The sequence below is a fragment of the Cyprinus carpio genome, chromosome B19 (assembly GCF_018340385.1).
Source record: "Cyprinus carpio isolate SPL01 chromosome B19, ASM1834038v1, whole genome shotgun sequence".
NCBI classification, from domain to species: Eukaryota; Metazoa; Chordata; class Actinopteri; order Cypriniformes; family Cyprinidae; genus Cyprinus; species Cyprinus carpio.
Genome location: NC_056615.1, coordinates 22,298,465 through 22,311,723, shown reverse-complemented (window position 1 = coordinate 22,311,723; position 13,259 = coordinate 22,298,465). Strand labels below are relative to the sequence as shown.

Genomic DNA, 13,259 nt, shown 5'->3' with positions numbered 1-13,259 from the left:
TAAATTTCTGACCCTGATACAGACAGTATTTCTGAGTAATGCCTTAATACATAGTTAGCTTTCTTACTGTGTAAATACCATTCAATTATTTTAAGTGGCATTCTTTTTAAAGGTTTTTTTTTCAAGGTGTGCAGTTATTGAACTGTATTTTGAATTGGGTGTGTACTTGTGATATTTCAGAGACACCAGTCATTGTCCTGCATTTTTACAAGTCTCATCATCTAATGCCATATGAGTCAGAATCAAATGAAACCTCAGCATTTCAAGTTTGAAGACGAGGCAAAATCATTGGCTTTACCACAGCACTTTCAGAACTGCAATCTCGAACATAACTAATAATACACTCACATACATAAGCCTATGATGCTGAATAGACTCTTTACATAATGTTTATGAAAGCACAAAGACTATGAGTGAATATTTTCAGGCTAGAACTAAAGCTACAGATCACCATTAGTTGATTTATTCACAGGTTTAATCACTACACATCAGGACAGAAACTCACTTTATACTTCATATTAGCAGAATTTCATGAATCAGTAAAATCCATATATAAGTGTATCTTATAGTACATTTTGAACCCAATTTCCTCTTTACAATACAACACAGATTTTTACAGATTACAATTAACTAGTTCAAAATACATTTAAATTGAAGGACAGGAGTCTTATGAGAAAGTGCTGATGGCTATAAAAAGTCATTTATCTACTGTAAATAAAGTGATTTGCATGGCTGAGTTATCTGTTGGAAATGTTTATTTCTAATTAGACTTCAATTTGAAAACCTGAAGAAAATGTGAGTGGTGTTTTAAAAGGTATTACAATAACATTCTTGGAAATAATGTTAACAAATATGTAATTGTAATTCTGTTCCCAACAAAAACAATGAAAATTAAGTATTAAAAAAAAATAAAAACAAGGTTTTAAAAAGATTCCAGCCAGCATTAAATTGTGCTTATATTTCCACTGTTTAAATGACAATCACATAAACATGTTCAAGGAAGAAAATATAAGTACAATCCTGCATCATTTCTTAGATTCCTATCTGATCTTCATATAAAGACAGGAGTAATAAAATCCCCCATCCAGTCAACAGACCCAGATTCTGAAGCAGAAATATCAGCCACGGCTTTTTACTGTCCACATGAATCATAGATGGAAGCTAGACAGGAAAAAAAAAATCATTGGATCACACTCAAATGCTTCAAAGGTTTGTTTCAAGTTACACACTCTGAAAGATGCAGGAAATGACCATTTTTTACAAGTTTTTACTTAAAGGGACAGTTCACCCACAAATGAAAATTCTGTCATGTGTCATCATCCACACCTTTAAGTTGTTTCAAACCTCTTTCTTTGAAGAATGTTGATAACCAAGTTGATAAGTTGACCGTAGCCATTAACTTCCATAGTAAGGAAAATAATACTATGGAAGTCAATGGCTACCGTCAACTGTTTGGCTACCAACATTCTTCAAAAAATGATGCAAATTTTTTTTTTTTTTTTTTTTTGCATGGCAGAAACCAAAAATTTAGAAGTGCATGATGTCAACTTTTAATTTCGAGCGAACAAAGTCAGAATTGTGAGTTTTTATATCTCACAAATTTTGTATTTTTTTCTCAGAATTGCTAGAAAAGAAATCTGAATATTTAATTTAATTTTTTTATTTATTAATATTTGTTATTCCGCAGCAGAAATAGGCTTCCATGTTTTATATAGTATATGAAGCTCACAATCTGCACAACATATGGCAGCTACTCTGTGCAGTTTTGCTTTGAGAAGAGTTCCAAAAGGCAGAAAGTATTAAGCGTACCATGTCTGCGAGGCCAATGTAGAGGAAGAAGCCGGCGGTGATGGCAGAGATCCACTCCTCGGCGATGGTTTGAGTGGAGACAGACAGTGCGATGTACAGGCCGATGAAGGAGGTGAGAGCGCTGCCCACGTTCAGCAGCAGAGCCTTTCTCACCGACAGACCGCAGTGCAACAGGATCGCAAAATCACCTGCCAAAACACCAAAACAACCTGTCATTTCACAAGTTCAAACTAAGGAATCTTAATTATTTTGCATCATGAAAAAGAAGCATATAACAGGCCCAGTGCCATTTGTTTTGCTGAGTCAGTAATGTAACCTACATTGTGTTACTGCACAAACCTGTTAACCAAACCTCAAAATTTTATAAAAGGCCTTAGTATTAAAACGTTTGTTACCTTTAAAGAATATCTACACAACATCCAAACAAGCTTTTATTTTCTAGTTGTTCTTAATGTGCTTTTTGTGGCTAGATTAGTTTCTCTCAAGTAAACGTATCTCACCTAACTCATGTGGCAGCTCGTGACACAAAACAGCCAGCGACGTCGCCAGTCCTGAACGCCACGACACGGAGAACGCAGCACCCATAGCCAGACCGTCTGCAAAGTTATGAATCCCATCACCAATGGTGATCATAAACGGCAGCAGACGCTTCTCTGAGAGACATGAGAAAGATACACACTACTGTACAAAATCATAAATGACATTATTAAATAACAAAAATCACCCGAGAAATGAAACTAAAAATAATTATGCAAAATGAAATTATATATATATATATATATATATATATATATATATATATATATATATACACACACACACACGTGTGTTACCATTTAAATTCACATTTTATAATTTCATTTAAGAATTTTATAATACATATATACAATCTAAATAAATATTGATTACATGTATAAATATAATCTAATATTTTTTTCACCATTTAAATGTACCAAATGTTTGTTTTTTTAAATGAGAATCTTGGTTGTCATGAAAATAATCAGCTCCATTCTTAAAAACTATAATAGTATCTAAATTATACTAAAATAACACTTGTATATGCCTCAGTGTTAAAACAAATGACAGCTTTAACAACCTCATAGTGTGTGTGTAAATGTTACTTCACTAACAGGTCATTTTACTCCCTTAAATGTGTGTCGTGTTTTATCACAAACATGTCGTTAACTCTAACAGGCGTGTAATTATTTACAGTCATGTCTCACTGACCTCGTGTGCTGCTGATCGGCTCCAGGAGGGACTTCTCGTTGTTTTGCCCATCCACCTAAAATCAGGACAAACTGACAGTGTTACAAAACTGATGATCACAGAGGAAGACCGAGATGAATTCAGTCATATTTTTGCACTGATAAAAAAAAGATTTTATACACAATGCATGATTTATATGCATACCCAATATTTTCGTCTTGATTTTTCAGTACAAAGATCTAAATGTATACAGTACATATGATTGTAATTGTGAAGAAAAAATTACTGATGTCTGAATTTGATGGTCAAAATAAATCAGTCATATTATGGACAAATATTATATACACTGCAAAAAAGAGAGAAGTCCACCAATGAAACACATTTTCTTGTCTAAAAATAGGACTAAAGCTAACCTAACCTAGAAAACTAGGTAAAATTGAGTAAATATTAATTCATTGATTAACAATGAACACCAACATTTCTGATTCACATAGCAATCAAATCTCAGCCTATTGTCTGTAAATCCTGAAGTGACCTCTTATTTCCAACAATTACTGTCTGGGTTTGTGAAACATGATTTCACCTGCCCTCCTCAGGGAACACTAGTTCTGTCCATTTTTGTGTTTGTGTAGTGATTTGTAACATAATAACTTTCATTCACACAAAGAAGACTTTCTCACCAGCTCGTCCTCTGAGGTGGAGTTGTTGTTTTGCTGTGTTCTCCTGCTTTGGAACATCTGTAGAACTTTGCTGTGGTTATGAGGGTCAGACTCCTGCAGCAAACAGACAACAGCAAAGACAGAACCTTCAAGAGCAGCCAGTTCATTTGGCAGCCATCGTAAAGCAAGACATCCAGGCAGAAGCAGTCTGTTTTCATGCACTGGTCAGTTTTGAGATTTTGGGCTATTTTGTTTCCATGAGATTATTTTAGACTAGTGGAAAGAAAATATCCAAATTACACTTTGTGTCTAAATTTCAATTACAATACATACTAATACAAAATTTCAATTCATATCTATATTCTAAAGGATATCAATATCATTCGTCTGATTTTTATTACTTTTTTCAGAGAAATATGGCTTGACAGCATTTTCCAATTTAACTTTTTTTTTTATAAATTGACGGTGTCTGAAGAAATTTGACATCACTCACTCCATCGTGATGATGACCATGTCGAGTGATGATGGCGAAGATGCTTTCCATCAGAAAGAAAACATAGATGCCCCCAATGACCACCAGGGGTTTGTAAATATAGTCGAGGTTCTCTTCCTCATGACTGTGTCCTTCTTCATGCGCATGAAGACCTAAGAACTACATAAACACAATCAGTCACAAAGCAATGAAATCTAAAACAATAGTTCACCCAAAAATGAAAATTTGCTTAAAATGTACTCGAGCCATCCAAGATATAGATAAGATTGTTTCTTCATTAGAACAGATTTAGAGAAATTTAGCATTACAGTACTTCACTTGCTCATCAATAGATCCTCTGAAGTGAATGGGTGCCGTCAGAATGAGAGTATAAACAGTTGATGAAAACATCATAATGATCCACAATTAACATCTTGTGATGCAAAAGGTTGCATATTTGTAAGAAACAAGTCCATCAAGGCATTTTTGGTTTCAAACTGTTGCTTCCAGCTATCTATAACATTGGTTTCTCCAGTGAAAAAGTTGTCTCGTCTGAATCAGGTGAGAAAACAGTCCAAAACGGTTCTTAAAAAAAGATGTCAGAGGATTTTGATGTGAGAAGACAACAGGAGATGGACTTTTTCACTGCAGGAAGTGTTATTATGTATTATGGTATTTTGTACAGAAGCGATGGTTTCAAATTAAAAATCCACAGCTTTTCACAAGACTTTAACTGATGGACTGGAGTGGTGTGTGGATTATTATCAGCTGTCTGGACTCTCGTTCTGACGGCACCCATTCACTACAGACAATCCACTGGTGAGCAAGTGATGTATTGATAAATATCTCCAAATCTGCTTCAATGCAGAATCAAACTCATCTACATCTTGGATGACCCAAGGTTGAGTACATTTTCAGCCAGTTTACTGTCCTCTTACTGTTCTGTTTATTTCCACTCTGTTGCAATTAAATGAAGTCATTTCTAAGCCTTTTTTGCCGGCTGCTCACCATAGGAAGTAGATGCAGAAGAGCGTCACCCGTGAGGGATCCTACAGCCAGACTGATGCAGAACTGGATGCACATCTGAAAGACTTGCGTGCACCTGGAGAACAGCAGCACCACGATCCCAAACATGGCCATCAGACAAATGATAATGTTGGCGAGAGTGGCATATCCATATCCTGGGCACAAAGGGCTTATTCAGTGATTGTAGAAAGAGATCACTATGTCCCAGGTATGCCGTCGTTCAGACTCTTTTTTGTTAACAGCTACAGATCATTCAGATGGAATGTCAGTTTCGTTCTTCTCCAGGAAGAGATGCTTACTAAAATAATCAGTCACAGTGTTTGAGAATTTTTCTAGATCTCCTTGTTCTGCTGAGGCCAAGAGATTGATGCCAACAAAAAGATGCTAACAAGAACTAAATATTGTGGGAGAACCAGAAAAACCAGCAGTCATGTATCATAATGTTGCATAATGTTTAACTAAATGTAAGTGATCATCTAAATGTATCACTGAAAAGTACAAACAATAAAAAGTCTGTACTTTCTCACAAACTAAAGCTTCTAGTAATAGTATTTTATAAGGTTTTTAAGCTTTTTAAGATATTATACTACGTTCAAGTGTTTGGGGTCAATGAGATTTTTTTATGTTTTTGAAAGAAGTCTGTAAAATGCAGTAAAAACAGTACTACTGTGAAATATTTTCAAATAAAATAACTGTTTTCTATTTGAATATATTGAATATAATTTATTTGTGTGATGCAAAGCTGAATTTTCAGCAGCCATTACTCCAGTTTTCAGTGTCACATGATACTTCACAAATTATTCTGATATGCTGATTGGCTGATTAAGAAGCATTTCTTATTGCCAGTGTTGTCTTATTATCAATGTTGAAAACAGTTGTACTGCTTCATATTTATGCATAAACCATAAGTGTTTTTTTCAGGATCCTTTCAGGATCAGTAGAAAGTCAAGAGCAGCATTTATTTTAAATATAAATCTTTTATAACATTATAAATATCTTTACTGTAATGTTTGATCAATTTATAGCATCTTTGCTTAATAAAAATAGGCATGTGGTAGTATCATCCAGAGAGATTAATATGACTCTTGAAATGACCAGCATCAGCCATAATTATCTTGCACAGACGTCTTTGTTTCCTTTTGTTCAAGTGAAATCATATTTAATACCAGTACTAATGTAAATTCTTGTTTGTGACTCCCATTAAATTGTCTTTACATCATTTTTTACCTAACCAAAAAATAAATATTGCAGTTCATAACAATTGCAATCAGGTCAGCTGCTGTCATGGCAGAGAAACAGTCTTTATTTCTTACAGTACAAATTACTGTAGTTCAAGTTATATACAGGTGCATCTCAGTAAATTAGAATGTTGTGGAAAAGTTCATTTATTTCAGTAATTCAGTGTATTAAAAAACTTCAGTGCATACAGACTGAAGTAGTTTAAGTCTTTGGTTCTTTTAATTGTCATGATTTTGGCTCACATTTAACAAAAACCCACCAATTCACTATCTCAACAAATTAGAATACTTCACAAGACCAATAAAAACAAAAAATTTTTTAGTGAATTGTTGGCCTTCTGGAAAGTATGTTCATTTACTGTACATGTACTCAATACTTGTTAGGGGCTCCTTTTGCTTTAATTACAGCCTCAATTCGGCGTGGCATGGAGGTGATCAGTTTGTGGCGCTGCTGAGGTGGTATGGAAGCCCAGGTTTCTTTGACTGGCCTTCAGCTCATCTGCATTTTTTGGTCTCTTGTTTCTCATTTTCCTCTTGACAATAGCCCATAGATTCTCTCTGGGGTTCAGGTCTGGTGAGTTTGCTGGCCAGTCAAGCACATAACACCACGGTCATTTAACCAACTTTTGGTGCTTTTGGCAGTGTGGGCAGGTGCCAAATCCTGCTGGAAAATGAAATCAGCATCTTCAAAAAGCTGGTCAGCAGAAGGAAGCATGAAGTGCTCCAAGATTCCTTGGTAAACAGGTGCAGTGACTTTGGTTTTCAAAAAACACCCCACCACACAACACTTTGGACCAACACTAGCAGATGACATTGCTCCCCAAATCATCACAGACTGTGGAAACTTAACACTGGACTTCAAGCAACTTGGGCTATGAGCTTCTCCACCCTTCCTCCAGACTCTAGGACTCTATGAAATACAAATCTTGCTCTCATATGAAAAGAGGACTTTGGAACACTGGGCAACAGTCCAGTTCTTCTTCTCCAGGTAAGACGCCTCTGACATTGTCTGTGGTTCAGGAGTGGCTTAACAAGAGAAATACGACAACTGTAGCCAAAATCCTTGACACGTCTGTGTGTGGTGGCTCTTGATGCCTTGACCCCAGCCTCAGTCCATTCCTTGTGAAGTTCACTCAAATTCTTGAATCGATTTTGCTTGACAATCCTCATAAGGCTGCGGTTCTCTCGGTTGGTTGTGCGTCTTTTTCTTCCACACTTTTTCCTTCCATTCAACATTCTGTTAACATGCTTGGATACAGCACTCTGTGAACAGCCAGCTTCTTTGGCTATGAATGTTTGTGGCTTACCCTCCTAGTGAAGGGTGTCAATGATTGTCTTCTGGACAACTGTCAGATCAGCAGTCTTCCCCATGATTGTGTAGCCTAGTGAACCAAACTGAGAGACCATTTTGAAGGCTCAGGAAACCTTTGCAGGTGTTTTGAGTTGATTTGCTGATTGGCATGTCACCATATTCTAATTTGTGAATTGGTGGGTTTTTGTTAAATGTGAGCCAAAATCATCACAATTAAAAGAACCAAAGACTTAAACTACTTCAGTCTGTGTGCAGTGAATTTAATAAACAAGTTTCACAATTTGAGTTGAATTACTGAAATAAATTTACTTTTTCACGACATTCTAATTTATTGAGATGCACCTGTATGTTCATAGCAGCTACCTGAATAATGAAACATTCAGTTGAATGGCACAGACATTTGCAGATTGCACATTGCACATTTTGGTTTGCTACTGCTCATTAGTTTAGACTATGTTTCTGGACTATGCTATGCAACTCAGACTAATTGCTGAATGATGGTCTGATAGTGTAAACAGAGGTCACTCACTCTCAGCAGTGCTCAGTGAATCGGGGGTCACGTGGGTGAAAGTGATCTCAGAACAGCTTCCACTGAGGATCTGCTGAATCAGAGAAGGACTGAGCTGTGTGAACTGATCTCTGGTCAGCGAAGAAGAGTTCAGCTGGTAGATCCTCAGAAGGTCTTCAGCGCTAAAACACATCTGCAGGCAAAACAACCAAAAACAATCCCATATATTAACACGTTTTAAACATGCATATATTAAAATAGATTAATGGTTTTATTTACTTTCTTTGCTCTGACAAGCATGCATGCATTAGTGTGCACTATTATTAGTTGCATGGATGTCAAATGACAGGCTTTTTTTAGACAGCTTAATTTCACTCCGATTATCATAACAGACAGATTGCATGGTCTCAGATTGCACCATATGTCACAACATCCATCAAGACATCTAAACATCAATTATTAAGGTTGATATGATATGTTACAGGCCTCAAAATAATTTATTGCCCATCTGAATGATTGTTCTCTTCATCAGACTCTAAATGATTCGATTTCTGCAGCATGCATTGATTTCTCATGATGCCCCAAGCAAACATTGCTGTATCTTGCCGTGTCCCAGCTGCTGTTGCTATGGTGATCGTCCTGATGACTTTGTCTGGGGGTCGGTCTGCTGCGGTGGGGTTCATCCTCAGTGTGGGCATCATCATGGTCGTGTTCCTCTCTGCCCAGGTTTAGTGCCTTCAGAAGCTCTTCAAAATCTGAGTAACAAAGGCATCATTGAAAACAGAGGGCAAATGTTCAGCATTAAACAAAATACTGTGCTTAATGCTACGCTTCAGAAAACACTAAAGAACATGAACAAGTATTAAAAACATAAAGCTACAGCCAGAAGGACCTTTATAAGTTCTATATTAACTGTTTGTGCAAGAAAAGCCAAGGTTATGTGGTCGATTCCCAGTTGAGATGCCTGAACTGATCAAATTTTTACTCTGAATGCAATGGAAAATGCTTTGAATAAAGCATCTGTCAAATGCATAAATATACTATAAATGCAGAACACAGAAACCTACACTCAAAAATGATTTTCTTACTCAGTATTTGGCTTGTTGTCTAGTAAATACTGTATCTACACTTCCATCTCATGTAAATGTGTTTTGACTTAAGTATGTTTAGATATTTGTAATGGAAAACATGACAAAAATACTGAATAAGAAAATATTTTTTTTACAATGTAAACACTCATCTAAAGAAACTATAATTTGAAAAGGTGCCTAATCAGGGTTATTATCATTGATTAAAATGTAAAATTAATGGGATCTAAAACAAACAAAAAAGTCACTTGAAATAAAAGAATAAATAAACATTAACTGAAATGAAATATAAAAAACTAAAAATATAAAAATAAAAACTAATTCAATCTATTAATAAAACTAAAATATTATACAAATTATACTAAAATAACACTGGACCCAAGTCTAAATAATTGCCAACTTTTATTGGTGTGACATTATTTATTCAGATTCAGAACATATTTTTACTTGAATGTTTTAGCTAAAAAACAAACAAAAATTCAACAACATGAAACACATTTTAGGTTAATAACATCATCAGGATTATCAAAACAGTCATACCATGAAGTGTAAGATTATCAGAGGCAAAATGGCTGAAGATGTAATCCAGAAAGTACTCTTGCTCAGGAAGGACAAGTGATCTCATACAGTCTCCATGCAAAGCATGATAGAGGATACTTGCAAAAACAGCGTCCAGCTCTACGTGATGATCACTGCTCTCTTCCAGGATGTCTTTTAGTGAAAGACAGGACTGAAAATGTAGACAAACAAATTACAGATGTGTCTTAACATGTGTATCACAGCCATGTTACTTATACATAAATTGGTTCTGAATGATTAGCACTTTTAGTTTAATCCTAAATTGCAGTTACTGACCTCATTTGTGTCTGGCTGATAGTATTTTTCCATCTCATCAAACAGCTGCTTAAAACCCTCATATTCTCTGGCACTGATCTCATTAAGACTGCTGGTGGTGTTGTCTTGGCCTAAGATCATTTGGATGAAGTGATGGGTCTCCTCACCCCAGTGGCCCTCCCGTATGGCCCCACAGGTCTCTAGTGGAGAGCTGAGGAACAGACAGCATCCAGGGACCACTGTGAAGAAATCCTCCATCTGTAGCCCCTGTAAGCTGCTGTAATTACTCAACAACTGGTGCAGATGTTCAACAGACAGGCACTATATACAGGAGAGAAAGAGAGTGATTTCAATATTTCTGTGTAATGATGGAGTCCGAAACTGGAACGCATTAGCAGTTAAAGTTTGTGCAGTTTCGTTTGGCTTCCACAAATGTGAAACAGATACCTGTGACGAAGAAGTCATGAGATGTCACATAAAATGTGTTTTGCTGGTGTAGAGACAAATCTTAATGATCCTTAAAAAGGCTTCATTTTTTCTTTTAGATATCTTATAAAACAATTTTAAAAATATGAGCTGGTAATGTTCTTGTCACACTGTATGCTCTCTTCTTCATAACAGATCTATAACATGTAATATAGCCTAATGTCTTTTTTTTTTTTCATTTTTCCTAATAAATAAATTAATATAGGCCTATCTGTATGTCATTAAACATCACTTATAACTACACACACACACACAGTAAAAAAAGAACAGGTCTTCAAGTTCGTTCAATCCGTCCCACCTTTCCACACGACACACCGGAGCACTGCACGCGCTTCTCCAGCAGTTCAAACACCGAACGAAGCGCATCGTCCGTGAGGAACTCTTCACCTGGAGACACTAAATCCACAATTTTTGCGTAAATGTCCTTTTTACCGCCACGCGCGCCTGTAAACAGACTGAGGCAGGTCACACAGAACAATAAAACTCCTCTAGTCTCCATGGTGTGGGGTGTGTGTTTTGTCCTTAACCTTATTGTAGCGACTGACTGTCCTCACTCACACACACACACTCACACACACACTTCACACAGGAGCTTCAGAGTTCCTCACACAAGTGATCGTGTACCTGTTCAGGTAATAATGCTCCACACTGAACGCTGATTGGTCAACAGAAACTCAACTGTACAGAGAGCTTCGAGTTACTGAAACATTTTTTTCAGCAGTCTGTCACTTTTAAGTTAAAATATCATTAGCAAAAGTGGGAGAGTGATTTTAAATTTAAAGCAAATATGTTTGTTTTAAACGCCTAAAATAGGGTACATTAAGATCAACCTTCTTCTCTTAAAATACAAGTTTTATAAAACAAAAATAGTTTCAACTTTGGTGTTTTTTTTATCAATGCGTGACGTCCTCATATTTTAATTGTACAGTTATTTCAATCTAGATTTTGTTCAATATGTATATGTTGCCCCCTGTAGGCTTTGGAAGTATCTGACAGTTAATTGAGATTACGCACAGAATTCAGCATTGTAGAATTCGAAGTTTATTAAAATGGAATGAAAATGCCATATTTTGATCTGGTTGGATATTTATTTTGTATGCTTTTTAAAATTTATAAAAAACGTTTCATATTATGCTGGAGGTGCCAGAACGTACATGTTCAGCATTTTTCTATGGTATATGCCACAATCCACTAGCACATGATGCCACTAAAAACCAGACATGCCACTAAACAGGGAATAAGATGCCAAGCCACTTCATGGGGCAAGCCTTTGATCTAATCGTACAGTGATATGATTGGATAGCTGAATGAGTGGGCGGGGTTTATACAGTTGCATGGGCTCACTTAGCCCATGTATCAAAAAATACCTCAGATTCCTCAGATGGAATGGGTATATCATTCATGATACTGAAAGTGGGCTGGTTGTGACTCAGTGTGGCCATTTTTCCACCACAGACGCTTTATCATGGGTCTGCAAAGAGCTGCGTTAACAGAGCCAAAGTAAGGTCAACATATGTGTCTTGCATATTTAAAATATATTTAATATTTTACATTTTTTAAATAACATATTTACCTGGTGTTTGTTGAGTGTGAGGTTCATTGAAGGCACAGTTACCTACCTTGAAGAGGAAAATGGCTGTTTCACAGGCATCCAATACAAGGACAAACATTCTGGGAAAATACAGGTTAGTCAAAAGACCACATCCATCCATCCATCCATCTCTTTATGATCTAGTTTGATAATACAGTGCTGAATATTGAAAAAAACATTTTGCTGATTTGTTAAAAAGGACTTATATTACCTAATTTGATGATGCGGAGTTCAAAAATATCAAAAGCTTTCTATAATATAATGTCTTTTCAAAAAATAAGAATGAAGCTTTCCCAAATTATATTTATGTATGAGCTGTTATGTACTTATCATAACAAAAGCAGTCAAATGTTTTTTTTTTCTTTTCTTTTTTTTTTTTTTTTTTTTTGATTGGTTTTATTGACAAACAGAGATATTTAAAATGTATCATTTAATTTACAATTTACAAACGAAGTGGAAATCGTGATTAGGTTTAAAATAATGTTTTCAGCATCATTCATAATTGTGAAAATCAGCTGAGAATTTAACAGTTGTAAGCTGGCTCAGACAAAGATAGGAATTGTGAATTTGTGGCAGTTTTTCTGGTGGGAAAGGGATAATACAAGACTTTTTTACCTTACAAATAGTTGACAAAAGCAAAAATGCTACGAAATCAATTTCATATTATCACATTTTAAAAGAAAGTGTAAGCAGGCACTATTTTTGGAATTAGCACCCCAAAATTAGTCATGAACAAGTATTGGGATTCGTTCAGCAAATATGATGCAGGACGGTGTAATATGTCCAAACATTTTCATAATATGTCAAAAATATTTTATGTTAACCAGTGATAACCTTGGGTGACTTAAAAGCATAACTTTAGGAAATAATGGTAAAACGATATGGTTAAATAATGATAACATTTATGTAGTCTAACTTCATAAATCTCAGAAATTTTGAGTTTCACTTTTCTGAGTATATTTTTTAGCAGTGGTTACAAGCTCCTCTAATAGTGGTGGCAGATAGATGTTTTTCAAAATTCAGACAGAGT

General features: G+C 35.7%; 1 protein-coding gene across 1 annotated transcript; it reads right to left on the bottom strand.

Annotated features, from left to right (window-relative positions):
• Nucleotides 1-120: 120 nt before the first annotated feature.
• On the bottom strand, nt 121-11,330 carry LOC109054111 (zinc transporter ZIP4). The gene is made up of 12 exons (XM_042745746.1): nt 10,937-11,330; nt 10,174-10,473; nt 9,859-10,048; nt 8,837-8,985; nt 8,252-8,423; nt 5,155-5,327; nt 4,168-4,326; nt 3,696-3,788; nt 3,037-3,091; nt 2,310-2,462; nt 1,810-1,997; nt 121-1,161 (listed from the first exon to the last, which is right to left on the bottom strand). Exons 1-12 carry the CDS (start codon nt 11,135-11,137, stop codon nt 1,033-1,035), a joined length of 1,962 nt encoding a protein of 653 aa, XP_042601680.1. The 5' UTR covers nt 11,138-11,330; the 3' UTR covers nt 121-1,032.
• Nucleotides 11,331-13,259: the final 1,929 nt, after the last annotated feature.

Coding starts and splice junctions, on each gene's coding strand:
- LOC109054111 (XM_042745746.1), bottom strand. CDS start 11,137: ATGGAGACTAGAGGAGTTTTATTGTTCTGTGTGACCTGCCTCAGTCTG. Junction 8,424..8,836: donor GCAACAGCAGCTGGGACACG/GCAAGATACAGC, acceptor TTTTGCCTGCAG/ATGTGTTTTAGCGCTGAAGA. Junction 1,162..1,809: donor ACATTGGCCTCGCAGACATG/GTACGCTTAATA, acceptor TTTCCTGTCTAG/CTTCCATCTATGATTCATGT.